Genomic DNA, 26335 nt, shown 5'->3' with positions numbered 1-26335 from the left:
TGCAAAGAAGATTCACAAGAGCCACAGAGAGAGTGAATACACTCAGTCTTCCCCCCCCCCACCACCACCACCAGGGTAGGGGAATTAAGAACTAGAGGGTGTAAGTTTGAAGTGAGAGGGGATGTGAAGGATGATTTCTATGTGGGAAGGTGGAGGGTGTATGAAACTACCAGCCAGGAGAATGACAGAAGCAGATACGTGGATAGGAAAGGTTCAGAGGGATATGGGCCAAACACTGACAAATAGACAAATATGGCTATCTTAGGCAGGCATCAAGATTGGCATGGAGAGATTGGGCTAAAGGACCCGTTTTTGTGCTGTGAATGTCCGATTCAGTGAATGTCGAATTCAGTTCCTCATCATCTGCTTATGTAATTAGCACACAGATTTGCAGATGCTGGAAATCCAGAGTAACACACACAAAATGCCGGAGAAACTCAGCGGGGTCAGGCAGAAAATGAATAAGCAGTCAACGTTTCGGGCTGAGATCCTTCTTCAGGACTGGAAAGTAAGGGGGAAGTTGCCAGAATAAAAAGGCGGCAGGAAGGGAAGGAGGGTAGCTGGAAGGTGAGATCTGAAGCCAGGTGGGTGGGACAGGTCAAGGGCCAGAGAGGAAGGAATCTGATAGAAAAGGAGAGTGGACCATAGGAGAAAAGGAGAGAGGAGGGGACACGGGGGAAGTGACAAGCAGGTGAGTAGAGGTAAGAGGGGAGGAGGAGGGAAGTTCTTTTTACCAAAAGGAGAAATCAATATTCATGCCATATTGACACAAGAGGAGGCCATGGACTGACATGTCAGAACAGGAATGAGAATTGAAATTAAAACGTTCGGGCACTCTGTATGTGTGTGTGTGTGTGTTTTTATTTATTTGATTGACCACCAACCCCAAACGACACAACCCCCTCACTCCCTCTGCTGGTTGCTGGTGTACACTCAGCCCCTCAGACATTCCTAGCTGAAACACATCCACCTCCCAGTCCAAACTTCCTCTCAAAGTGATGGGGTTTGAGAAGTGGAGCCCCCTGTACAACGTGGTGTGGTTATCAGCTGACTGTTCTGTCATCCCTCATACCTTTCATATCAAAACTAAGTAAACATTGGTAATAGAAATGGTTCAGGTTGGAGATCTGTCTCTGTAAGTCCAGCATTTGGCTCTGCTGTTGACAGAAAGTGGAAGTCTAGATGTGATGGACTCTTGGCCTCACAATCTATCTCATTATAGCCTTGCACCTTATTATTGTCTACCTGCATTGCACTTTCTCTGTAGCCATTAAACTTGATTCCACGTTCTTTTATTGTTTTTCCTTGTATGACCTTAATGCAGTGTTAGAATAAATTAATCTGTATGGATGACATACCAAACAAAGATTTTTTATACAATAATAAACCAATACCAATTCCAGGCAGTAGTTGGGCTCCAGGTCACTGACTGTTGATTGAGGATGTGTTATTTGTGGACCAAAGAAGAAAGACTGATATTTCTATAGCTCTCTCTAGTTCCCCTCTTCCTTCCTTTCTCCCACAGTCCACTCTCCTCTCCTATCAGGTTCATTCTTCAGCCCCTTACCTTCCCCACCTATCACCTCCCAACTTCTCACTTCATTCCCCCCCCCCACCCACCCATTATCCCCCTCAACCAGACTCATCTATCACCCGATGCAGGAGCCAGATCTCAAACAAGGATGGGGCGACGTACAGGAAGGAGACAGAGAGCCTAGTGGCACGGTGTCATGAAAACAACCCCTCCCTCACTACTTGACAGATGATGGAGACAGAGGTTGTCTCCTGTGTGTTTGATTCTTAGAGGTGCAGATGAAGATTTGGAAAGAATAATCCATTCTCTTTTTCCATTCCCCACTTTGGTTATCGTCTCACCCCTTCTCTTCTCCTCACCTACCCACCTCTGGGTCCCCTCCTCCTTGTCTTTCTCCCATGGTCCACGCTCCTCTCCTATCAGATTCCTTCTATTTCACCCTTTCACCTTTTCCACCTATCATCTCCCTGCTTCTCACTTCACCCCCTCCCCAACTGGCTTCACCTCTCACCTTCTGGCTTGTCTTCCTTCCTCTCCTCCCCCACTTTCTTCTTCTGCCTTCTGCCTCTTCCTTTCCAGCCCCGACGAAGGGTTTCAGCTCAAAATGTCGGCCAGCTTCTTCCTCCATAAATGTACCCATTTATTCCTGGGGTCATTTCAAACACGAACTGTTCTATTCCTCTCCATCGATGCTGCCTGCCCCCTGAGTTCCTCCAGCATCTTCTGTGTGTTGCTCTGCAATTCCAGCATCTACAGAATCTTGTGTGTTCTTAACATTTCTTGAGCGACTTTCACATCTTCACGACATCCCAGAGCCGTTACACCCAGTGAAGTGTCTTTGGTGTAAGGTTGCCCTTGTAATGCAGGCTACTTGGGCACCGTAAGCTCCCACAGCAAAGTGACATTGACCGGTTGGACGTGTCTTTGACCGGTGGCGGGGGGGAGGGGGGTTCCAAACACTGCAGAAAAATCTGCTTCGAATTGTTTTATACAGATGAGGTCTCAGTTTGTTGTCTTGGTAGAATCCTGGCACCTCTGTTGGCTCAGCACTGAGCTGTCTCATAGAAAACCCAGGAATAGGCCCTCCCTGTGTCTGCTGAACACAATGCCAGAGTAAGCAAACTCCATCTGCCCACACATGGTCTATTCCCTAGCTAACGGTGTCTAAATGTCTCTAAAATATCACCATCATATCTACCTCCACAATCGGCATGACAGCAGATTCCCAGGTACAAAATTTCCCTCACAAATCTCCCTTAAACTTCCCTCTCTCACCTTAAACCTTTGCCCGCCCCCCCCCACCCCCGTATTTGGAATTAGAATTGGAATTTTTTTTTAACTTTTATTTATTTAGTGATATAGTGTAGACTAGGCCATTCGGCCCTTTGAGCCACATTGCCCAGCAACCCTGATTAACCCTAACCTAGTCATGGGACAATTTACAATGACCAATTAACCTACCCAGTATGTCTTCGGACTGTGGGAGGAAACTGGAGAACCCGGGGAAAACCCACGCATTCCACAGGGAAAATGGACAGTGACTCGTTACAGAGGACGCCGGGATTGAACTCGAAACTCCAGAATGCCCGAACATTGCGCTAACCGCTACACTACCATGGCGACCTATTACTGTCACCTGCGCTGAGATACAGTGAAAAGCTTGTCTTGCACATTGTTCATACAGATCAGATCCATTACACAGTGCACTGAGGTCAAACAAGAACAGAATGCAGAATAAAGATTATTAAACCACAAGACATAGGAGCAGAATTAGGCCATTTGGCCCATCAAGTCTTCTCCACCATTTCATCATGGCTGATCCAATTTTCCTCTCAGCCCCAGTCTCCTGCCTTCTCCCCGTATCCCTTCAATAAAGTGTAACAGCTGCAGAGAAAGTGCAGTGCAGGTTGACCATAAGGGTGCAAGATCATAACGAGGTAGATTGTGAGGTCAAGAGTCGAATTTATTGTTCTAGGGAATGGTTTAATAGTCCTATAATAGTGGGGTTGAAGCAGGACATTTCAACCCTGAGAAAAGATTCTGACTGCCTACCATATCTATGCCTATCATAATTTTATAAACACAAGAGATTCTGCAGATGCTGGAAATTTAGAGCAACACACAAAATGCTGGAAGATCTCAGCAAGCCAGGCAGCATCTATGGAGGGGAATAGCCAGTCGACATTTCAGGCCAAGACCTTTCATCAGGACTGGAAAGGAGAGGGGGAGAAGCCAGAGTAAGAAGGTGGGGGGGGGGGAGTGGAAAAAGTACGCACTGATAGGTGAGGGGTGTAGGTAGCTGGGTGGGGGAGGGGGATGAAGTGCGAACCTGGGAGGCGATTTGTGGAAAAGGTAAAGGTCTGAAGAAGGAAGAACCTGGATCAGGGATTAGAAAAAGAGAGGAGGAGAAGGGGAGAGAAATTACCCAAAGTTAAGAGAAATTTTATAAACTTCAGTCAGGTCTTCCCTCAGCTTCTGACTCTCCAGAAAGACAACCTGAGTTTGTCCAGCTTCCAATGTGGACAACACCCAAAGCCTTTATGCCTTTCCTGGAATGGGGTGACCAGAACTTCACCATACGTGGCCCAAGCGAAGTTTTTCACAACTACAACTCAACTTCCTGACACTTATAAGCAAAGGCATCTGTTAGTCTTGCGATTCCATGGATCTGCGCCTGGAAAGTCTTGACCAGGTTGTATGGAAGACCAGCAGTTGCCCATGCTGCAAGTCTCCCCTCTCCACGACACTAGTCTTGTCCAAGGGAAGGGCATTAGGACCCATACAGCTTGGCACTAGTGTCGTCGCAGAGCAATGTGTGATTAAGTGCCTTGCTCAAGGACACAACACACTGGCTCGGCTGGGGCTCGAACTCACGACCTTCAGGTCGCTAGTCCAATGCCTTAACCACTTGGCCACGTGCCCACACACTGACACTTATAATCAGTGCCCCAATTGAAGGTACATATGCCATATGCCCTCTTTACCACCCTTGCCCCTGGGATTGCTGTGTTCAGCAAGCTATGAACTTGCACCCCAAGATCCCTCTGTACATCGGTGTTCCTAAGGACCCTGCCATTTACTGTATACGTTTTCCTTTTGCATTTGACCTCCCAAATGCAACATCTCACACTTGATTCAACTCCATTTGCTGCTTCTTCTACATATCCTGCTGTCTCTATCAAAGCAGGTGTAAGGCACGCTTTCCCTCCGCTAGCCCGTAGGTCACCCTTCGGCAAGGTGTAGCACCTGCTTAGTCCCCCCCCCCCCCCACCCGATCAGGCAGCATTATGGACAAACGTATCATTACCCAGTCATTTCAATTGGTGATCTTCCTTATTTTCCACATCGCTGCTGATCTTTGTGTCACCTGCAAACTTACCAATATTTACCTACATTATCACAAACAACAAAGATCCTGTTAGATCCTGATGCTTTTTGTCATCCGATGTTCTTTGGAAGTCAAGAATGAAGCCTGCAACTTGTCGCATACGATCGTTTTATTCAGTGTTACAAGAACAAAGGAAGGGAGGGGAAAGGAAAGGGACCAGAGAGGTAAAAATAGAGCCTAGGTCCTAGGACCTTTTTCAATATTATCAAGTAGGAGTGCTGTGGACCCTAGGTTGGGAACCCCTGGCCTGGAGGAAGGAAAAAGCAAAGAGACTGTAAAAAACATGGTCTGATCTTCTTATACCAGACTACTCAGACCATAAGACATAGGAGCAGAATTAGGGAATTTGCCCAAATTCTGATAGTACACGTACAAATACTTGATAGCATTCAAATTCTATAGTTTCAATATTCAAGTATTGCAATACCTGCCACTGAAACTAAGAATTTCCACAAGTACAAAAACGACCACAACCACCAGAAATCTCACCAAACAATTTTATGTATATATGTAATTATAATGGGGCGGCATGGTAGAGTAGTGGTTAGCACAACACTTTACAGTACAGGCAATTCCCGCCACTGTCTGTAAGGAGTTTGTACTTTCACCCCGTGACCACGTGGGTTTCCTCCGGATGCTCTGGTTGCCCCCCACAGTCCAAAGACCTACCAGTTGGTGGGTTAATTGGTCATTGTAAATTGTCCTGTGGTTAGGCTAGGGTTAAATCGGGGGTCACCGAATGGTGCGGTTCGAAAGACCGGAAGGGCTGTTCCAATAAATAAATGAATAAATAAATAAACAAGCATAAAAAATTTAACTACAAGGAAAATAACAATTATACAGTCCAATCGAACAATCCCAAAACTGATCCCTAGAGACCACTGGCCTAGTCAGCACCCACCTCACACCCACCACTCCCTTCTAACTTTTATAGCCGAGCCAGTTTTGAATCCAATCTTCCACGTCTCTGTAGATCTTATGTGCTTTAGTCTACTGGATCAGTCTACAATGATGGACCTAGTAGAAAGCTTTACAAAAATCCATGTATCACTGGCCTACCCTCAAACCAGCTTCATCATATCCTCAAGCTTGTAAGACATTACTACCCTGCACAAAGCCATGATTTTCTAGTCTTGAGTAACTCCTAGCCCCAAGAATCTTCTCCAGTCATTTTCCTATCACTGGTGTAAGGCTCATCAGTCTATCATTTCCTGGTTTGTCCCTTTTGCCGTTCACAAAAACTTTACGCACCAGGCACATGGATTCATTGCGATGTTCCTCAAGGTTGAACTCCTCAAGATCGAGTGGACAGCCAGATACTTTTTCCCAGGGCAGAAATGGCGAGTACAAGGGGGCATAATTTTAAGGTGATAGGAGGAAATTATAGGGTTTATGTTAGAGATAGTATTTTACACAGAGAGAGGTGGGTATGTGGAACACCCTGCCAAGGATGGTGGTAGAGACAGATAGATGAGGGGTATTTGAGACTCTTAGATAGGCACGTGGATGATAGAAAAATAGTGAGCTATGTAAGAGGGAAGGGTTAGATTGATCTTTAGTAGGTTAAAATATTGCTCTGACATCATGGGATGAAGGGCCTATGCTGTACTGTTCTATTAACAAAGAGTGCAACAAACAATTATCTGGAAGAACTCAGTAGGTCAGGCAGCATCTGTGGGAGGAAAGAAACTGTCACTGTTTCAGGTTAAAAATTTGTGCCTCTCACAGATACTGCCAGACCATAATACCATAAAATGTAGGAGCAGAATCAGGCCATTCAGCTCTTCGAGTCTGCTCCTTGCCATCATGGCAGATTTATTATCTCTCTCAAACCTATTCTCCTGCCTTCTCCCCATAACACTTAGTGCCCTATCAACCTCTGCTTTAAATATATTCAAAGACTTAGACTCCAAAGCCATTTGTGGCAGTGAATTCCACAGATTCAACACCCTCTGGTTAAAGAAATTCCTCCTCATCCCTGTACTAAAGGGACATCCCTCTATGCTGAGGCTGTGCTCTCTGTTCCTAGACTTCCCCGCTATAAGAAACGTCCTCACCACATCCACGCTATCTAAGCCTTTCAATATTCAATAGGTTTCAATGTGATCTTCCCTCATTCTTCTAAACCACAGTGAATACAGGCCCAGAACTATCAAACACTCCTCAACTTTTCATTCCCAGAATAATTCTCATGAACTTCCTTTGAACCCTCTGCAGCACCAGCTTATCCGTTCTTAGATAAGGGGCCCAAAACTGACTTGCAAAATTATTCCAGTACATTGCTTGTTGCGCCAGATTCGAGAGTCTGTGGTCTCTCATGTCTCTATTAGCAGAAACGTCAGACCTGTGGAGGCCAAGTCACTGGGTATATTTAAAGCGGAGGTTGATAGGTTCTTGATTAGTTAGGGTGTCAAAGGTTACGGGGAGAGGAAGGAGAATGGGATTACTCATTTACTTCCTGCCCATTACGCCGCTGGCGTTAAAGGCAACAATGAAGGTCCTCCCTCTCCAGTAGTGTTCAGGGCTCCCTTCATTGTGTCAGTATCGTCCTCTCAGTTTTCACTACTGTCAGTCATGCAAGTCCCGGGTGGAGACTCAGGAATACCGTCACACTCAGGTGGAGGAGGATTCTTCATTGCTGTTACTGTAACAGTTTTGTTCTACCAGTCAAGATTGTTAGCCCTGAGCTAACCCCGCAAACCGGAGAACCTATGGATCACTCTTAGACTGTCCTCCACCCTTTCACCTGAACAAGTGCCAAAGCACAAGCCCCTGACTCCAGCCAGCATTGCTCTCTGGGTCATTGAGGCACGCAAGACTCCAAACCCCATGACAATGTTGAGGTCCTTCTGTGGGAAAATGGATTGAGGGGGATAATAAGTTATCCTTGGTACAATGATGGAGCAGACTTGATGGGCCAATGGCTAATTTTGTGCCTATGTTTTATGGACCTGTGGTCTTTTAGTCTTACATTGGGCTCCTCCACACATGTCAGGGGTTCCCAACCTGGGGTCCACACACCCCTCGGTCAACAGTAGGGGTCCATGGCATAAAAAAAGTTGGGAACCCCGGACACAGGAGCTGCCAAATGCAACTGGACAGGGAAGAAACGTCCAACTCTTGATTTACCCTGAATATTTTCCTTTCTACATTTCAAGGACAGTTGGAGTAACCTGCCCCGATACTGTTGCTTTACAGTGTCTGCCAGCGCTCACTACGTCCCAGCAGTCTGCAATGGACGGGAAATTCTGGACTCCACCACCTCGTCTTTATGAAGCCGGTATCCAATCCAACCCCATGTCTCCTGTCACAATCACACGGGTGACACACCCTGGCTACAGTAACTTTTGTAGAGACAGTATTAAGATATTTTTAAGGGCTGTAAGTAACTAGACCATAGTTGGGTTTTCTGGTTAATATTTTATCTTGTAAATAACTTATTTACATAAATTGTTATAAATTAAGGCAGGTACTGTATGAAAATATGACCAACTGATTATTCTAACATTTTGAGGTTCTACAACTGTCTGTGATGTATTTACAGTAGATTGCATAGTAATTTTTAAGTTGTATATAGTTATAACACGTAACATGGTTTTAACAGCACAAGACAATGAATACGTCAATGTAAAATAAACTGAATAAAAATCTCTGACCTCTGACCTTGTGTCAGCACTCGTTTTCTGTACCCGCATTTTCTCAACAGACTCGCCTTTGGCATATTGTCCTTCGTAAATCAGAGTATTGAGTACATTGACGTTGTTTAAGACGTTGGTAAGGCTGAGTTTGGAGTATTGTAAAAAGTGCTGGTAGACAGGTGTCGTAGGGAGAGCCTGTGACAGCAACTCCCATCAAAAGAGCACAGGGGTGTGGGAAAAATAAGGGAAGTTGTGTCACAGGTAGGTAGGGTTGTGAAGAGTGCTTTTGGCACATGGGCCTTCATAAATCAAAGTACTCAATACAGGAGACAGGAAGTTATGTTGAATTTGTTCAAGATGCTGGTGAGGCCTAATTTGGAGCATCGTGTGCAGTTTTGATCACCTACCTACAGGAACGATGTGCATGTACAAATGAAAGAGTGCAGGGGTGTTGCCAGGACTGGACGTCCTGAGTCATAGTGGAAGGTTGAATAGGGTAGGACTTTGCAACACACACACAAATACTGGAGGAACTCAGCAGGCCAGACAGCATCTAGGAAAAAGAGCAAACAGTCAACGTTTCAGGTCAAGACCCTTCATCGGGACTTTATCAGGACTAGGGAATAAAGGTTTGGACTTTGTTCCCTGGAGTGTAGGAGAAAGAGGGGAGATTTGATAGAGGTATACAAAATTATGAGGGGTATAGATAGGGTAAATGCAAGCAGGCTTTTCTACTGAGGTTGGGTGAGACTACAACTAGAGGTCGTGGGTTAAGGGTGAGAAGTGAAATATTTAAAGGGATCTTAAACTTTATCTGCCCCCTCGTTAAATGTTCTCAATGATCCTTCCTAGAATGATGACGATACCTTCTGTCCTAACCGCAAGAAAATACTGAATTAATGAAATAATCCATTGCTTTAACCAAGGTGAAAAACATTAAAGTACATAGGTTGGTTATTACAAATCAGGGTTATAGTCTGGGTGATTCTCTGCCAGAAGTCATGGGGGGAAAAAAACTGCACAAAATGGATGCAAAAAATGGTTTTTGAAATAGAAACAAAACAACACATTGGCAGAATCACAGTGGCGGCACGATAGCATAGTGGTTAGAACAACGCTTCATGGTCCAGGCGACCTGGGTTCAATTCCCGCTGCTGCCTGTAAGGAGTTTGTACATTCTCCCCGTGACCGTTCCCTCCCACCTTACAAAGGCATACCGGTTGGAAAGTTACCTGATCATTGTAAGTTGTCCCATGATTAGGGGGGTTAAATTGGGGAATTGCTAGGGGCGCGGGACAAGGGCCTATTCCGCCCTGTATCTCTAAATAAGTAAACAGAGTTAGATAGCAGGCCCTTCTGCCCAACTGGGCCATGTTGACCAACACCTACATCCAAGCTAGTCCCATTTGCCCATATTTAGCTACTAAACCTTTCCTATCCCTGTACCTGTCCAATTGTCTTTTAAAAGGTTGTTATTCTACCTGCTTCAATCACTTCCTCTGGCAGCTCACTCTACATACGTGTAAAAAATGTTCCTGTTAAAGTTCAGAGTAAATTTTTTTAAGTACATATATGCCACTATATACAACCCTCAGATTTGTTTTCCTGTGGGCATACTAAACAAATCTATAGAATAATAACCATAACAGAATCAATGAAAGACCACCAACTTCAGCATTCAACCAGAATGCAAAAGACAACAAACTGAGCAAATACAGAAGGAAATAATAATGATAAATAAATAAGCAGTAAATGTCAAGAACTTGAGATGAAGATGAAATTTCTCCGCTTTCACCTTAAACGTTTGCCCTCAGGTTCTTGATTCCCCAACCCCGGGGGAAAAAAACCGTGTGCGTTGACTCTATCTGAGCCCCTGATGGTATTATACACCTCATCAAGACCACCTCTCGGTCTTCTAACCTCCAAGAAATGAAGTCCAAGGCTGTCCAACCTCTCTCCTCAAGTCCTGGCACAATCCTTGTCGATCTTTTCTGCGCTCTTTCCAATTCGATCACTCCGCTAACTCAAGACAGAAATATAAATAACTCAAGCTTTTCCTCCGGTAACTGGCACTGTGGAACACAGAACTTGACTCCCTGGGGAGAAAACAGCAGCAAGGGCTCCCGTCGTCTTGTGCTGCTAATTTTATCAACGTCACATCAGAAATGACAAAAATAACAATAGCAGCCAGCAGATGAGGCAGCATGTGCTGTGAGATTGAATAAAGGCTCAAAATGTCAGAGAAAACAGACTTAACAAACAGGAGCCCCTCAGCAGACAGAACAGAAATATTGTTCCAGCATTGTTCAAATCTCAAACTTCACAGCCAAAAGCGACAGAACTGTGATACTCATCTGGGCCTGTTTTCCCTGGAGTGAAGGAGGTAAGGTGACCGTGCGGAGGTTTGTAAAATCACGTGGCACCCAGAGAGTGGGAATGGTCACAGTCCTTATCTCCAGGCAGCAGACCCTAAAACTACGATGGCATGGGTTAAAGGTGAGAGGGGAAAGGTTTACAAAGATCAGCCTCATTAGTCACACGTACTTCAAAACATGAAAACGTACAGAGAAAGGCATCATTTGCGTCAATGTCCAACACAGCCCAAGGATGTGCTGGGGGCAGTCCACAAGTGTCAGTGCCAGGAAGCAGAATCTATATTGGCAAAGTGGATGGTAGGTATATGAACGAGCTGGCATGGGAAGCGGTCGGGATGGGTACAATTGCAACATTTTAAAAATATTTGTCCAGATGCGTGGCCACGAAATAACAAACAGCACACTGCATACTATTAAAGGAATTATATTTATGAATTTTAACTTCACTAAAGAGTTAGTAAAGAATAACAAAAAGAAAAGGCCTATTCTGATTGAACAGTCAAATGTGCACAAGTTGGAGCTTATCTTGTACCTTTCTGTCACTCACACACTGGGCCCTCAGTCACACCACCTTCTGAACGTCACTCGCAATCCATCTCGAACAAATGGGTCTCCCACCGGATCGTATGCTCCGACCAGTTCTCTCCAGCGTCTTCTCTCTTCATCTCCTGCTGAACCAAAGCCCTAAGCCCGACCTTAATGTCCCTCACCAGAGAAACCTCCCCTTAATTCGACCATCCTAATTGGATGGCACATATTTCTCTTCACACTTAATCTTCAACAATAGCCCAAACAGGCTGAAAACGGAGCAAGCTGCTCTTACAGAACTGCCAAAATGAAATACATGCAGCGTAACAGTAAAAATGTGAACCAGGGCATTACATTTATATATAGCACATATGCATACATATATTTTTCAAAATTAATTTAAATTAGTACAAAAAGAAAACAAGAGTAGTGAGATAGTGTTCATGGGTTCAATGTCCATTCAGAAATCAGATGGCAGGTTCCTGAATCACTGAGTGTCTCTTCAGGCTCCTGTACCTCCTCCCTGATAGTAGCATTGAGAAGAGGGCATTTTCTGAATGATGGGGGTCATAATGATGGATGCCACCTTTTTGAGGCATCACTCCTTGAAGATGTCCTGGATCCCAGACAGGCTAGTGCCCTTGATGGAGCTGGCTGAGTTTACAACTTCTGCAGCTTATTTCAATCCATGCAGAAGCTTCCCGCCCCCACCCCCCGAATCCTCATACCAGACAGTGATGCAGTCAGTTAGAATGCTCTCCACCAAATACTCTCATGAGAAACCTTTAGAGGGTTACGGGCCAAAGCCAAATGTAAGCATGCGGGACTAGTTCAGCCTATGCTTAGCATGGACGAGGTGGGTCAAAGGACCTAATTCCATTCTATGAATCTATGATTCTAAAATGCCAAGGAATTAAACATAGGAGCTTCAAAAATTGTTTGATCATGTATCTGATGAACTGAGACTGTGCCCTGTTCCTGCTGCAGTGATGTCCTTCATGTCCTTCGTAAAAGTAAGCTATTTGCTTACTTTTATTTTCTGCATGATTTGTTCTTTTCTCTCTCTCTGTGCATTGGGTCTTTGACGGCCTTCTTTGCTTAATGGGTTCTATTGGGTTTCTTCGCTTTGTGACTGCCTATAAGGAGACGAAGCTCAAGGTTGTATATAGTACTCTGATAATAAATGAACTTTGATTCCAATAAACTTTGCACATTTAAAAAAACAATACAGCAGGCACAAGGATTCCCAAAACTGCTGATGTTTATTTAAGAAAGTTGCCACAAAAGACCAGCACTATTTGGTTAATGATAATTATACAACTTAGAAGAAATCAAACTTCAGACACAAGTACAAAATATACACACATTGGACAAACTCTGGAAAATTGAAATCCACAACATATCAAGAAGTTTAATTTTTGCAGACCGCTATACCTACAGGGGCTGGACATCTAGAGATGGCTAAAGTACTTTCCTTTGTGTAATAAATTAATGCAATTGTTAAGATAAAGATGTGATTCAATCTAAACCAGCAAACAATCTCATAAATCAGAAAGGTATGCTCTTACCCAGTCCTTCCGGGTTGACAGATTTTCCACAATATCTTTAGGGTCATGTTTCTACCAATATTGGAATAACCGATGCAGGATTTAAATACAAAAACACACTTAAATTTAAGGAAAACCCAGCCATGATGAGAGCACCCACAAAAGCAGCCCCACTTTCCAAAGATGAATTAAACCACAGACCAGGTTCAACTGTTTCATTCGTTCAATAGATCCAACCGAGAGCTAACCAAGGAAACCCCAGAATATAATCTTTTTCCCAGTTCAGAATTGGCTAATACGAGGGGCCATAATTTTATGGCGATTGAAAGAAAGTAGGGGGAGGGGGATGTCAGAGGGAGATTCTTTACTCAAAGTGGTGGGTGTGTGAAACACCCTGCCAGGGATGGTGGTAGAGGCAGACACATTAGGGACATATAAGAAACTCTTAAATAGGCACGTGGATGAAGGAAAAAAGGAGGGCTCTGTGGGAGGGAAGGGATAGATTGATCTTAGAGTAGGTTAAAGGTTGACACAACATCGCAGGCCAAAGGGCCTGTACTGTGTTGTAATGGTCCATGTTCTAGTTAACTACTTGCTTCAAATTACAGATTTCCAAGATAGCATTCATACTTAAAAGACTCCAGGCAACCTCAGTCCAGTAAACCATTAAAAATATCATTTTGTAGAAGTCAAAGTCAGACAAATCTTCTGATTTTAAAATATTTGTTATTCTTCAATAAATTCTCTTCACACTGTATTAATCAAACTTCAAGTTACCACTTAAATCAATCAGGAAATATTTTTAAAGCAACATATTTATAAATGTTTATAATTCGGTACAGTGATGAGTAAACTTATTTAGAAATAAACACAAGGCCAAGGTAAATACAATCAGTAGGTACACCTGTACACCTGCTCATTAATGCAAGTATCTAATCAGCCAATCAGGTGACAGAAACTCAGTGTTTCAAAGCATGCAGACATGGTCAAGAGGCTCTGTTGTTGTTCAGATCTAACATCAGAATGGGGAAGATATGTGATCTAAGTGAAATTAACTGTGGAATGATTGTTGGTGTCAGATGGGGTGGTTTGAGTATCTCAGAAACTGCTGATCTGGGATTTTCAAGTACTACAGTCTCTAGAGTTTACAGAGAGTGGTGAAGAAAACGAAAAACATTCAGTGAATGGCGGTTCTGTGGGTGAAAATGCCTTGTTAATGAGAGAGGTCAGAGGAGAATGGCCAGAATGTTTCAAGCTGACAGTGACTCAAATAACCACATGTTACAACAGTGGTGTGCAGAAGAGCATCTCTGAATGCACAACATGTCAAACCTTGAAGCAGATGGGCTACAACAGCAGAAGATCACATCAGGTTCCACTCCTATACCTAATAAAGCAGCCACTGAGACTAATTTCTCACAATGGTTACATTTGATGTGATGAATGTCAGATTTTCAAATTGTTCTCTAACAAAAGTGGTAACTCAACCTCTCCCCTGTCTAATTAAGTTTGTGGGTGTGTGTAAAGTAAATTAATATTGGCACTGAATGGCTCTCTCTCTTTCAGTCAGACAGAAAGCTTACACGAATCGTGCATTCAATACATCATTCTTCACTTCCAGCTTGTGACAAACATTACCAGTGTTCTGTGTTTCCCCAAATCAAACCCAACATTTCAACCAGATTATTTATTCCAGTCTCATTCTACAACTCATTGGTTTATACAGCATTATGTCAAAAATACATTCCCTTGGTGGTCCGAGAATCGTTACAGTCTAGAACCGATACACCCCAAAGTAGCTCAATTTTCAAAGTTTTGTTCTTCCCTGCAACATTGTACCTTAAATATACAGAAATCCTCAGTGTTCTTTTATCAGTAACCCACCTGTACAATTCAAAGGAACATTTCATATTGAAATTGTGCAAAACTATTTCACAGTTTTAAAATATCAAACCACCATTTCATTCATAATGTAAACAGATAATATTGTCAGAATTGAAGATTATCAAAATGAGCAAATGGGAATATTTTGGTCTGTCAAATTATTTCTATATAAAAAAAATAAGTTCTTTAAGAGTTACCCACTCATATAAAGTCACGCACAAACACAAGAAAGTCTGCAGATGCTGGAAATCTGGAGCAACACACACAAAATGTTGAAGGAACTCAGCAGGTTAGGCAGCATCTATGGAAAAGAGTAAACAGTTGACGTTTCAACCTCCCACGCAGGATCTAGCCAATACCTTGCTAAAGTCCATGTGGACAACAGCCACTGCCTTGCCTTCAACTTTCCCGGTAACTTCTTTGAATAACTCTATAAGATTAGTTAGACATGACCTACCACGCACACAGCCATCCTGACTGAGAAGGAAGGGGGAAGATGCCAGAATAAAAAGGTGGGGGGGTAGAGGTAAGAGGCTAGCTGGAAGGTGATAGGTGAAGTCAGGTGGGTGAGAAAGGTCAAAGGCTGGAGAAGAAAGAATCTGACAGGAGAGAGTGGACAATAGGAGAAGGGGACCCGGGGGAAGTAATATGCAGGTGAGAAGAAATGAAAGATCAGAGTAGGAAAAAGAAGGGGGGGGGTGTTGTCTACCAGAAGGAGAAATCGATATTCATGCCATCAGATATAGTCTGTTGTGAAAGCTAATGCAGTCCATCAGCAGAGGTCTACTTCGGGGTCCATGGCATAAAAAAGGTTGGGAATCTCTATACCAATGGGGTTTTTTTCCCCGTCATGGAGAACGCTTGTGCGTGTTTTTGTTTAACGTGGGGAGACAGACAGCCACCGCATGGACCTCGCCACATCAGGGTGTTTCATTCACGGGTCTGGTGCAGGAAATGGCTTTAAAGCGCATTGCTGCCTCCCGGTGGCCATCAAAGGTATGACTCCATAAGGAAAGCCCCCTGGCAAGTTCACTCATCAAGCAGCTCCTGCAATTAAAGGATGATGTCTGTGTTTCACAAAAAGTTTTCTCCCTGTTTGCATTAATTTGCATGGATACTTCACTCAAAGCAGAGAAACAGATCCAATGCTAAACGCAAGGGATTCTGCAGATGCTGGAAATCGAAAGTGAACACACACAAAAATGTTGGACGAACTCAGCAGATAGGTAGCATCTATGGAAATGAATAAACAGTTTCAGGCTGAGACCCTTCTTTGGGATAGTTCTGCAGGAGAGTTAATGCTTATCACAGGGGTCTTTGACCAAACCCGGGGAGGGGGGGTGGAAGTATTGTTATATCATGATCACTGTTACAGTAGCACTCACAGCACGAAAATAGTGCACTAGCTTCCAAAATTTCAGATTCAGAGTCAGATTTATTTATCGCATGTACATCAAAACATAGTGAAATGTAGCATTTAATTTAACAACCAAGGTGGGGCTTCACTTTTCTCTCTCAGATTTCTCTCAAAACTTTATGGATATTAGTTTGTGTTTCTCGATAAGAATTCTAAGGAATCATTCCAGTTATTTCACCTGCTGTACTTTTCAGTAAACCCAATTCTTAATATTATTTTTCTTTCATTGAATAGAGGGCTATGGGTAACCCTAGGTAATGCCTAAGGTAAGGACATGTTTGGCACAGCTTTGTGGGCCAAAATGCCTGTATTGTGCTGTAGGTTTTCTATGTTTCTATGAATTGAAAATGAGTAACAATATTTTGGTGTTGATGCCATCAAAATTGCTTTTTAACATTTCTAAAATATAAAAGAAAATTCAAAATACTCAGTGAATCAGGTAGACCCATGAAGGGAGAACGAGAGTAAGAATGACTTTTCATCAGAATTGACGTTCCAGCTTGATGACTTTTCATCAAGAAGGTCTCCGACTTACGCCATTAACTCTTATTCTCTTCTCAGAAACCGCCTGACCTGCTGTGTATCCTTCGGCCCGAAACATCGACTGCACTCATTTCCACAGATGCTGCCTGGCCTGCTGAGTTCTGTCAACGTTTTGTGTGTGTTGCTCGGATTTCCAGCATCTGCAGATTTCCTCGTTTCTGCTGAGTATCAAAACATTTTCTGTTTTGGTTTCAGACTTCCTGCATCTTCAAGTTTCTTTTTGCTTTTCGATTTAAAATTTCATGGCACATGATCCAAATTTGTTTCAAAAATGTAAACAGGTTCCATTTGCCTTTGTGGCGAAACTGGGGAGGGTGGGGAAAAAAATCAGAATTGCAAAGCATGAAAACTTACTTAAAGAAAAAACTCAAATGGCAAGGGTAACTGAATGAGAGGCAGGGAGAGCACGGTTAGACAGAAACACAGACCGGTCATAATTTGTAACAAACATCCAAGTTTTAAAATGAGCTACAAAACAGTAATGTGGAAAACACCTTTCCAGTGCAGAGTGTTCCGTTAATAAACCATTATCTTCATTCTGAAAGGAAGGGGCTGTATATCAAAACCATTACACATGGTTCAGTGATGTAAACAATATAATTAATATTAATTAGATCGCAGTTCATTTGCTGTTCTGCACAGCATAAATATAATTAACGATGGGGAATTTTGAACAATAGGATTTATAATTGCAGTATTTTAATTTCTTTTCAATGTGGAATATTGTCGTTAACTGCAAAAGCAGCATAAAACAGAATAACCTTGAAAATTACAGAAATCACAATGAAAAGGTAAACACAAATATCCAATGAACAATTACTAAGAATTTTGTAAGCTCTTCCTGAGATATATGTTGTCAGTTTGGCAACCAGAGGCATTGACCATGTTGGCAACTCTGGTCCAAGACCCCTTCCATCTAGCACAATAAGGCAATCAAACAGGAATTGTCTGCAAATGGTTCTTTTGAGAGGCATTCCAGCGACAGTAATGTTTAAGAAGTCTTGTCATCCACGTCATTTGTGCTTGACGTATGCTTCCACACGCCACAGGAGGAATTACTGCCGTTTCTGAAACGATCTTTAATCTTCATATATTATGAGATCTTGGGGGCTTGAGTTGAACAGACTCAAAAATATCCTCTTTATCCTTGTACAATATAAGGGGGAGAAAAAACAAATTATTAAGTTGGAAACATTGCACCGATACATAACAATAATTCTGCCTGGTATAGAGGTCCAGTGCACAGCAATGCCTGGAGCTACCAAGGCTGTAGACTCAGACAGCTCCATCACAGGCACAACCTCCCCACCATTTCGACATCTTCACCATGCCTCGAGAAGGCGGCATCTATCCCTAAAACCCCTCACTGTCTGGGACATGCCCTCTTATCATTACCACCAACATGGAGGAGGTACAGGAGCCTGAAGACTCACACTCAACCATCTAGGAACAGCTTCTTCCCCTCTGTCACCAGATTTCTGAACAGTCCACAAACCCAAGAACACTGCTTCACTATTCCTTTATCTTACACTGTTTGCTTCACTTTGTACTTTACAGTGATTTTCTGTCTTTGCACTGCACTGCTGCCACAAATCAACCAATTTCAGGTCAAATACCCCAATGATAATAAATCTGATTCTGACTGGCCAGCTATTGGAGAAGATGAATGCATTTCTCAGCATTTCAAAGTCATGGCATTACATTTTCAGATTTAACAAAATCAAACTTGAGTTTAGTGTCATCGGCACAAGTGCATGAGTGCACAGGTACAATGAAAAACTTACAAACGTTTGTACTTGCTGCAGCATCACAGCCACACAGCATTGGATACACAACATTCACAAAAATGCATAAATTAAGCATAAATTATATATATTTTTTTACAAGAAAATACGATTAGAACAAGAAGAAAAAACATTTTATTGCAAAGTTATCAAAGTGAACATCGAAGTGAGCTTTGACTGCCATGGCCCACACACTCCTGTTTCGGGTCAAGTGGATCAATTCATTGGTATTCATTTCCAGTTTTCTGGCTGCTGTCTCCATCATCATTTGTCTTTGTCTTCCTCTTGCTTTCTTCCCTTCAATCTTTCCCATAATTACTGTGCATTCTAACTCCTCTTTCCTAATCACATGTCCAATGAAGTTACGTTGCCTTTTCATGATCTCATACATTATTTCTCTTTTTGTGCTTGCTCTGTTCATGACATCCTCGCTAGATATCCGTTTTGTCCATGATATTCTTTGCATCCTCCTCAAAAACCACATCTCTGCTGCTACAATTTGTTTTCTCATGTTACTAGATATTGTCCAACATTCTGAGCCATATAACATAACTGGATAAACATAACATTTCAGTACTCTGAGGTGGGTTGTCATGCCTAGTTTAGTATTGGTCAGTATACTCTTCATTCTTGTAAACGTGTCTTTTGCCATCCCTATTCTTCTTCTGATGTCTAATTCGCACCTGCCATCTGATGTCACCCAGCTTCCTAAGTAGCAAAAGTTCTGTACTTGTTTTATGTCTACCCCGTTTATTCTCAGCCTGCAGTTAGGATTCTCCTTCTTTTTGGATATCATCATACATTCTGTCTTTTTACAATTGATCGATAGACCCATTTTTGCACTTTCTTCAACAACTACATCAATTAAGTTTTGTAGTTCTTCCTCTGTACTTGCAATTAACACAGTGTCATCCACATATCTAAAATTGTTGATGTTTTCACCGCCAACTTTGTTTCCCAAGATGTCTCTTATTTTTTGAAATATTGTTTCACTGTACACATTAAACAAATCAGGGGAGAAAACACACCCTTGTCTAACACCTCTTGATTTTCGTAAACTGACTCACTTCTCCATCTATTCTTACAGCAGCAGTTTGTTCCCAGTATAGATTTCTGATTAGGCGGAGGTCTTTCAAAACTAGATCTAGAGTTTCCTGTAATATTTCGAATAACTTATTGTGCTTCACCTTATCAAATGCTTTTGTATAGTCGATAAAACAAACAAATCTTTTTGCACTTGAATAGCTCGTTCTGATGGTATCCTTAACATCAATATCACGTTTCTTGTACCTTTGTCTTTCATAAACCCACATTGTTCTTTGCCTATCTCAGCTTGTATTTTACTTTTTACATAGTGTTGTTAAACGGTAGTGATTTGGGATTTTCAGCGCGGAGTACATGCTGGAGTCAGTGCTGCCCTCTAGTGTTCGCTCAGCAGAAGACATCGTGTGTGACTGAAGACTACTGCAACATCTATGGACTCAGGGACTTGGACTATATTTTTTGTGACTGTCTCTTACTGCTGTCTTATATGTGCTACATGTGTCCTGTGCTGCGTATGACTGCTGGTACCGTGTTTTCCCCTTGGCCCTGGAGGAATGCTGTTCTGTTTGCCTGTACTCATGGGTATTCACGTTTCGTTGAATGACAATTAAACTTGAACTTCAACATTCCATTTGGTTCAAGAACCACAATGGGTGAAGGGAAGTAGCTGTCCTTGAAGCTGTGAGAAATTATTTTGAGTAGCGAGAATGAGAAGACCTGTGTTGGATATCAGCACAAATTACACTTGGAAAGTGGCAAGTTTATAACTTTAAACTTCTGAAGTTCCCAACAGGTTACTTTCTACTAGTCATAGAAAAGTACAGCACAGAAACAGGCCCTTCAGCCCATCCAATCTGTGCCGAGCCTACTGACCTGCACCGGGACCAGAGCCCTCCGTACCCCTACCATCCATGTACCTATCCAAACTTCGCTTAAACATTGAAATCGAGCTCGCATGCAGCACCTGGCACTGGCAGTGTGCCCACACTCAAACTACCCTCTGAATGAAGAAGTTTCTGCTCATGTTCCTCTTAAACTCATCTATCACCCTTAACCCATGACCTCTTGTTCTAGTTCCACTCAACCTCAGAGGAAAAAATGTACTTACATTTACCCTATCTACACCCCTCATAATTTTGTATATCTCTTTCAACTCTCCCCTTATATCTTCTACATTCCAAGGAGTAAAGTCCTAACATTTAATCTTCCCATATAACTCAGCAAAGATAATTTTTCTCTGTACTCTTTCAACTTTATTTACATATTTCCTGTAGATAGGTGACCAAAACTGCACACAGTACTCCAAATTAAGCCTCACCAACACCTTAAGACCATAAGACAAAGGAGCAGAAGTAGGCCATTCAGCCCATCGAGTCTGCTCCACCATTTTATCATGAGCTGATCCATTTTCTCCTATTTAGTCCCACTCCCCTGCCTTCTCACCATAACCTTTGATGCCCTGGCTACTCAGATACCTATCAATCTCTGTCTTAAATACACCCAATGACTTGGTCTCCACTGCTGCCCATGGCAACAAATTCCATAGATTCACCACCCTCTGACTAAAAAAATCTCTTCGCATTTCTGTTCTGAATGGGCGCCCTTCAATCCTTAAGTCATGCCCTCTCGTACTAGACTCCCCCATCATGGGAAACAACTTTGCCACATCCACTCTGTCCATGCCTTTTAACATTCGAAATGTTTCTATGAGGTCTCCCCTCATTCTTCTAAACTCCAAGGAATACAAGAGCAGACAAACGTTCCTCATATGTTAACCCTCTCATTCCCGGAATCATTCTAGTGAATCTTCTCTGTACCCTCTCCAACGTCGGCACATCCTTTCTTAAATAAGGAGACCAAAACTGCCCACAGTACTCCAAGTGAGGTCTTACCAGTGCCTTATAGAGCCTCAATATCACATCCCTGCTCCTATACTCTATTCCTCTAGAAATGAATGCCAACATTGCATTCGCCTTCTTCACTACTGACTCAACCTGGAGTCAATCTTATACAACTTCAACATAACATCCCATCTGCTGTACTCAATACTTTGATTTATGAAGGCCAATGGTAGGAAAAGCTTCCTTTATGACCTTATCAACCGGTGTTGTCACTTTCAATGAATTATGGACCTGTATTCCCAGATCCCTTTGTTCTACTGCACTCCTCAGTGCCCCACCATTCACTCTCTAGGACCTACCCCAATTGGCCCTACCAAAGTGCAACACCTTGAACTTGTCTGCATTAATTTCCATCTGCCATTTTTCAGCCCATTTTTCTAACTGATCCAGATCCTACTGCAACCATTGATAGGCTTCCTCTCTGTTCACTCGGTGTAGTTGCTGATTCAGTTAACTACATTATCATCTAGATCATTGATATAGATGACAAACAACAACGGACGCAGCACCGGTCCCTGCGGCACTCCACTAGTCACGGGCCTGCACTCAGAGAGGCAACCATCCACTACCACTCTCTGGCTTCTCCCGCAAAGCCGAAGTCTCATCCAATTTATTACCTCACCTTGAATGCCGAGTGACTGAATCTGTTTAACCGACCTCCCATGCAGGACCTTGTCAAATATCTTGCTAAAGTCCATGCAGACAACATCCACTGCCTTGCCTTCCTCAACTTTCCTGGTAACTTCTTTGAATAACTCTATAAGATTGGTTAGACATAACCTACCACGCACAGAGCCATCCTGATTATCCTTAATCAGTCCATGTCTATCTAAATACTCACCTATCCAGTCCCTTAGAATACCTTCCGATAACTACCCCACTGATGTCAGGCTCACTGGCCTATAATTTCCTGATTTATTCTGAGAGCCTTTTTTAAACAGTGGAACAACATTGACTATCCTCCAATCCTCTGGTACCTCCCCTGTCACTGAAGATGATTTAAATAACTCTGCTAGGGCCTTGGCAATTTCTGTGCGACTCCCACAGGGTCCAAGGGAACACCTTGTCAGGCCCTGGGAGCTTATCCACCCTGATTTGCCTCAAAAGCAAATGCCTATCCTCTATAACCTGTATAGAGTCTATGAAGTTGATGCCATTTTGCCTTGCTTCTATAGACTCTGTGTCCACCTCCCGAGTAAATACAGATGCAAAACATCTCCCCAACTCTTTTGGCTCCAAGCATGGATTAACATTCTGATCTACTAGAAGACTAATTTTGTTCCTTGCAATCCTTTTGCTCTTAACAAATCTGTAGAATCCCTTAGGATTCTCCTTCACCTTGTCTGCTAGGGCAACCTCATCCCTTCTTTTATCCTTCCTGATTTCTTTCCCGAGCATTCTCTTGCATTTTTTATACTCCATAAGCACCTCATTTGTTCCTATTTGCCTATACCTGCAATGCACCTCCTTTTTTTTCCTTAAACAGGGCCTCAATATCTCTTGATATTGAGGTTTCCTGCACCTGTTATCTTTACCTTTTATTCTGACAGGCGCAGACAAGCTTTGTATTCTCAAAATTTCACTTTTGAAGGCCTCCCAGTTATAAAGTGTACCTTTGCCAGAAACAGTCTGCCCGAATCCACATTTCCCAGATCCTTTCTGACACCATCAAAATTGGCCTTTCTCCAATTTAGAATCACAGACTAGCCCTAGTTTCTCTGCATACATACTTTGAAACTAAAGGCATTGATGCAAAGTGTCCTCTTACAGAAACTTCAGTCGCCTGCCCTGTCTCATTCCCTAACAGCAGGTCAAGTATCGCACACTCTCTCATTGGGACCTCGACGTACGGATTAAGAAAACTTTCCTGAACACACTTGACAAACTCTATTCAATCTGGTCCTTTTACAGTATGGGATTCCCAGTCAATATGTGGGAAGTTAAAATTGCCTACTATAGCAACATTATGTTTCTTGCAACAGTCTGCAATCTCTCTACAGATTTGTTCCTCTAATTCCATAGAACTGTTGGGTGGTCTGTAACATGCCACATTGATGTGGTAATATTCTTATTGCTCAGTTCCACCCATTACGACTCACGAGCTGAGTTCTCCAGTCTGTCCTGACTAAGCACTGACATGACATTTTCTTTGACTAATAACACCCTCCTCCTTTAATCCCTCCCACTCTGTCACAACGAAAAGAACAGAACCCCAGAATACTGAGCTGCCAGTCCTGGCCAGTACTAGCAAACCCTCCTGCTGGAATACTAATGCCCTTCCAGTTCAGATGCAGACCATCCCTTCTGTAAAAGGCCCAACTTTCCCAGAAGAGAGCCCAATGATCAAACAAATCTATCGTCCTCCCTCCTACACCAACTCCTTAGTCACGTGTTAAACTGCATAATCTTCCTATTTCTGGCCTCACTAGCACTTGGCATGGGTAGCAATCCCGAGATCACATCCCTGGAAGTCCTGCTCTTTAACTTAGCACCTAACTCCCTAAACTCCCTTTGCTGAACCTCGTCCCTTGTCCTATCCATATCATGGTACCTTCATCGACCACGGCCTCTGGCTGTTCACCCTCCCACTTAAGAATGCTGAGAGTTTGATCCAAGATGTCCCAGACCCTAGTACCTGGGAGGCAACAAATATCTGGGAATTTCATTCTTGTCCACAGAACCTCCTGTCCAATCTCCTTTCTAATGAACCCCCTTCCCTTCTGAGTCAAAGAGTCAGACTCAGTGCCACAGACCTAACCGCTGTGACTTTCCTCTGCTAGGTCACCCCAACTGTATCCAAAGTGGTATATCTATTACTGAGGGGGATGGCCACAGGGGTACTCTGCACTGGCTCCTTAATCCCTTTCCCCTTCCTGTCACCCAGTTTCCTGTGTCCTGCACCTTGGGTGTAACCACCTTTCTAGATGTCCTATCTGTCACCCCTTTGGCCTCCGAAATGATCCAGAGTTCATCCAGTTCCAGCTCCAATTCCTTCACGCAGATTGTTAGAAGCTGCAACTGGATGCACTTCTTGCAGGTGTAGTCCTCAGGGACAATGAAGGTCTCCCTGCCTTCCCACATCCTACAAGCGGAGCATTCCACTATCCTGCCTGGCATCTCTACTGTTCTAGCTGAGCAACTATAAAAGAGGTAGAACAATAAACTATGGGGGAGGAAAAAAACTCCGCCTAGAGCACTTTCTTTTGTCTTTTCCGACTAAGCATCTCCTTGCTGAAGCCTCAAACTCTCCACTCTAACTCTGACCCCTCCAATGATGGCCGCTCTGAAAAATGGCTGTTCTGCTTGCCCCTGCCTTAATTTAATTTGTTCTTGTCAATCAATCCCAAACGCTGATTGGGCATTGCTTCAATCTCCAAAACTGCCACAAGTCGCTGCCTTTTCTAAATCGGTGAACCTGAATGAACTGTGCCTTCTCAAGCTTCCGATCTCTCTGATTGGGCACTGCTTAAAGCAGTACTTTGCTCCAAGTAAGCCAAGACAATACTACACTAACCAGTATCGCATTGTCTTTGAGATTCTCACACAATGTTCAATTCCAGCACTGTATTTACATGTTTATGCTCCAAAAAGTATATTTACCATATTTTAACCTCAAACTAGCTAAAAACAATCAGAATACTTGAGCCAATAAAATGTTACAGGCTCAAGAAAGAAATCTTTGTATAAAATCTCTGTATAAAACTTTGGTTAGACCAGTTTTATATTCAGTCTGGCCACTACATTACAGGAAGGATGTGAAAACTTTGGAGAAGGTTCGTACTAGGCTACTGCCTGGATTAGAGCAGTTTAGCTATAAGGAAGGATTGGACAGACTAGGATTGTTTTCTGTGGCGTGTTAGTAGCTGAGGGGAGAACTGATAGAAGGTTATAAGATTATGAAAGACATAGAGAGGGCAGACAGTCAGCCTTTTTCCAGAGTAGAAATGTTAAATAATTGAGGACTAGGCTATAAAGTGAAAGGGGGAAAGTTTATGAGGCAAGGTTTTTATTTCACACAGAGAATTCCAGTCTCGTTGTAAGTTTTCTCCGGGTGCTCCGGTTTCCTCCCACAATCCAAAAACATACCAGTTGGTAGGTTAATCAGTCATTGTAAATTGTCCCATGACTGTGTGGCTAAACGCAGCTCCAACGTGATATTCAAGTTTGCTGAAGACACTGCTGTTGTGGGCAGAATCAAAGGTGATGAACCAGCATACCATCAAAGGTGGTGATGAACCTCTCACTCAATGTCAGCGAGACCGAGGGACTGACTGTAGACTTCAGGAGAGGGAAACCAGAGGTCCAGGGGTCCATGAGCCAGTCCTCACTGGAGGATCAGGGGTGAAGAGGGTCAGCAATTTTAAATTGCCGGGTGTTACTATTTCAGAGGACCTGAACTGGACCCGGTACATCAGTGCAACTGCGAAGGAAGCACAACAGCACCTCTACTTCCTTAGGAGTCTGCGGCAATTCAGTCTGACATCTAAGATGTTGACAAATTCTATAGATGTGTGGTGGAGAATGTATTGACTGGCTGCATCGCAGCCTGGTATGGAAACGCCAATGCCCTTGAACAGAAAATCCTATAAAAGGCCCGGCCCAATCCATCACAGGTAAAGCCGTGCCAACTGTTGATCACATCTATATGAAATGCTGTCATAGGAAAGCAGCACCCATCATCAAAGACCCACCCAGGACATGCCCTCTTCTCGCTGCTGCCATCAGGGAGAAGGTACAGGAGCCTCAGGACTC

The 26335-nt window shown here is 43.1% G+C and overlaps 2 protein-coding genes across 6 annotated transcripts in view; one reads left to right on the top strand and one right to left on the bottom strand.

The window, feature by feature from the left end:
* grm3 (glutamate receptor, metabotropic 3) overlaps positions 1 to 8578 on the top strand; it is a 191730-nt gene extending 183152 nt beyond the window's left edge. For 3 of the 5 annotated variants that reach the window (XM_063072660.1, XM_063072662.1, XM_063072661.1), the window contains one exon: positions 8086 to 8578. In XM_063072660.1, the coding sequence (XP_062928730.1) occupies positions 8086 to 8315 (230 nt within the window). In that variant the 3' untranslated portion in view covers positions 8316 to 8578. Of the gene's footprint in view, positions 1 to 8080 lie in introns of all 5 variants that reach the window. The other 2 variants (XM_063072663.1, XM_063072664.1) reach the window with 2 other exon arrangements.
* A 4134-nt stretch (positions 8579 to 12712) lies between these two features.
* Positions 12713 to 26335, bottom strand: part of elapor2b (endosome-lysosome associated apoptosis and autophagy regulator family member 2b) — a 175722-nt gene continuing 162099 nt past the window's right edge. The window contains exon 22 of the mRNA XM_063072659.1: positions 12713 to 18000. Within this exon, the coding sequence (XP_062928729.1) occupies positions 17941 to 18000 (60 nt within the window). The 3' untranslated portion in view covers positions 12713 to 17940. The remainder of the gene's footprint in view (positions 18001 to 26335) is intronic.

The sequence above is a fragment of the Mobula hypostoma genome, chromosome 20, assembly GCF_963921235.1.
Source record: "Mobula hypostoma chromosome 20, sMobHyp1.1, whole genome shotgun sequence".
Taxonomy (NCBI): Eukaryota; Metazoa; Chordata; class Chondrichthyes; order Myliobatiformes; family Myliobatidae; genus Mobula; species Mobula hypostoma.
Note: the sequence above shows the minus strand (reverse complement) of the source record. Positions and strands in the feature narration are given on the sequence as shown.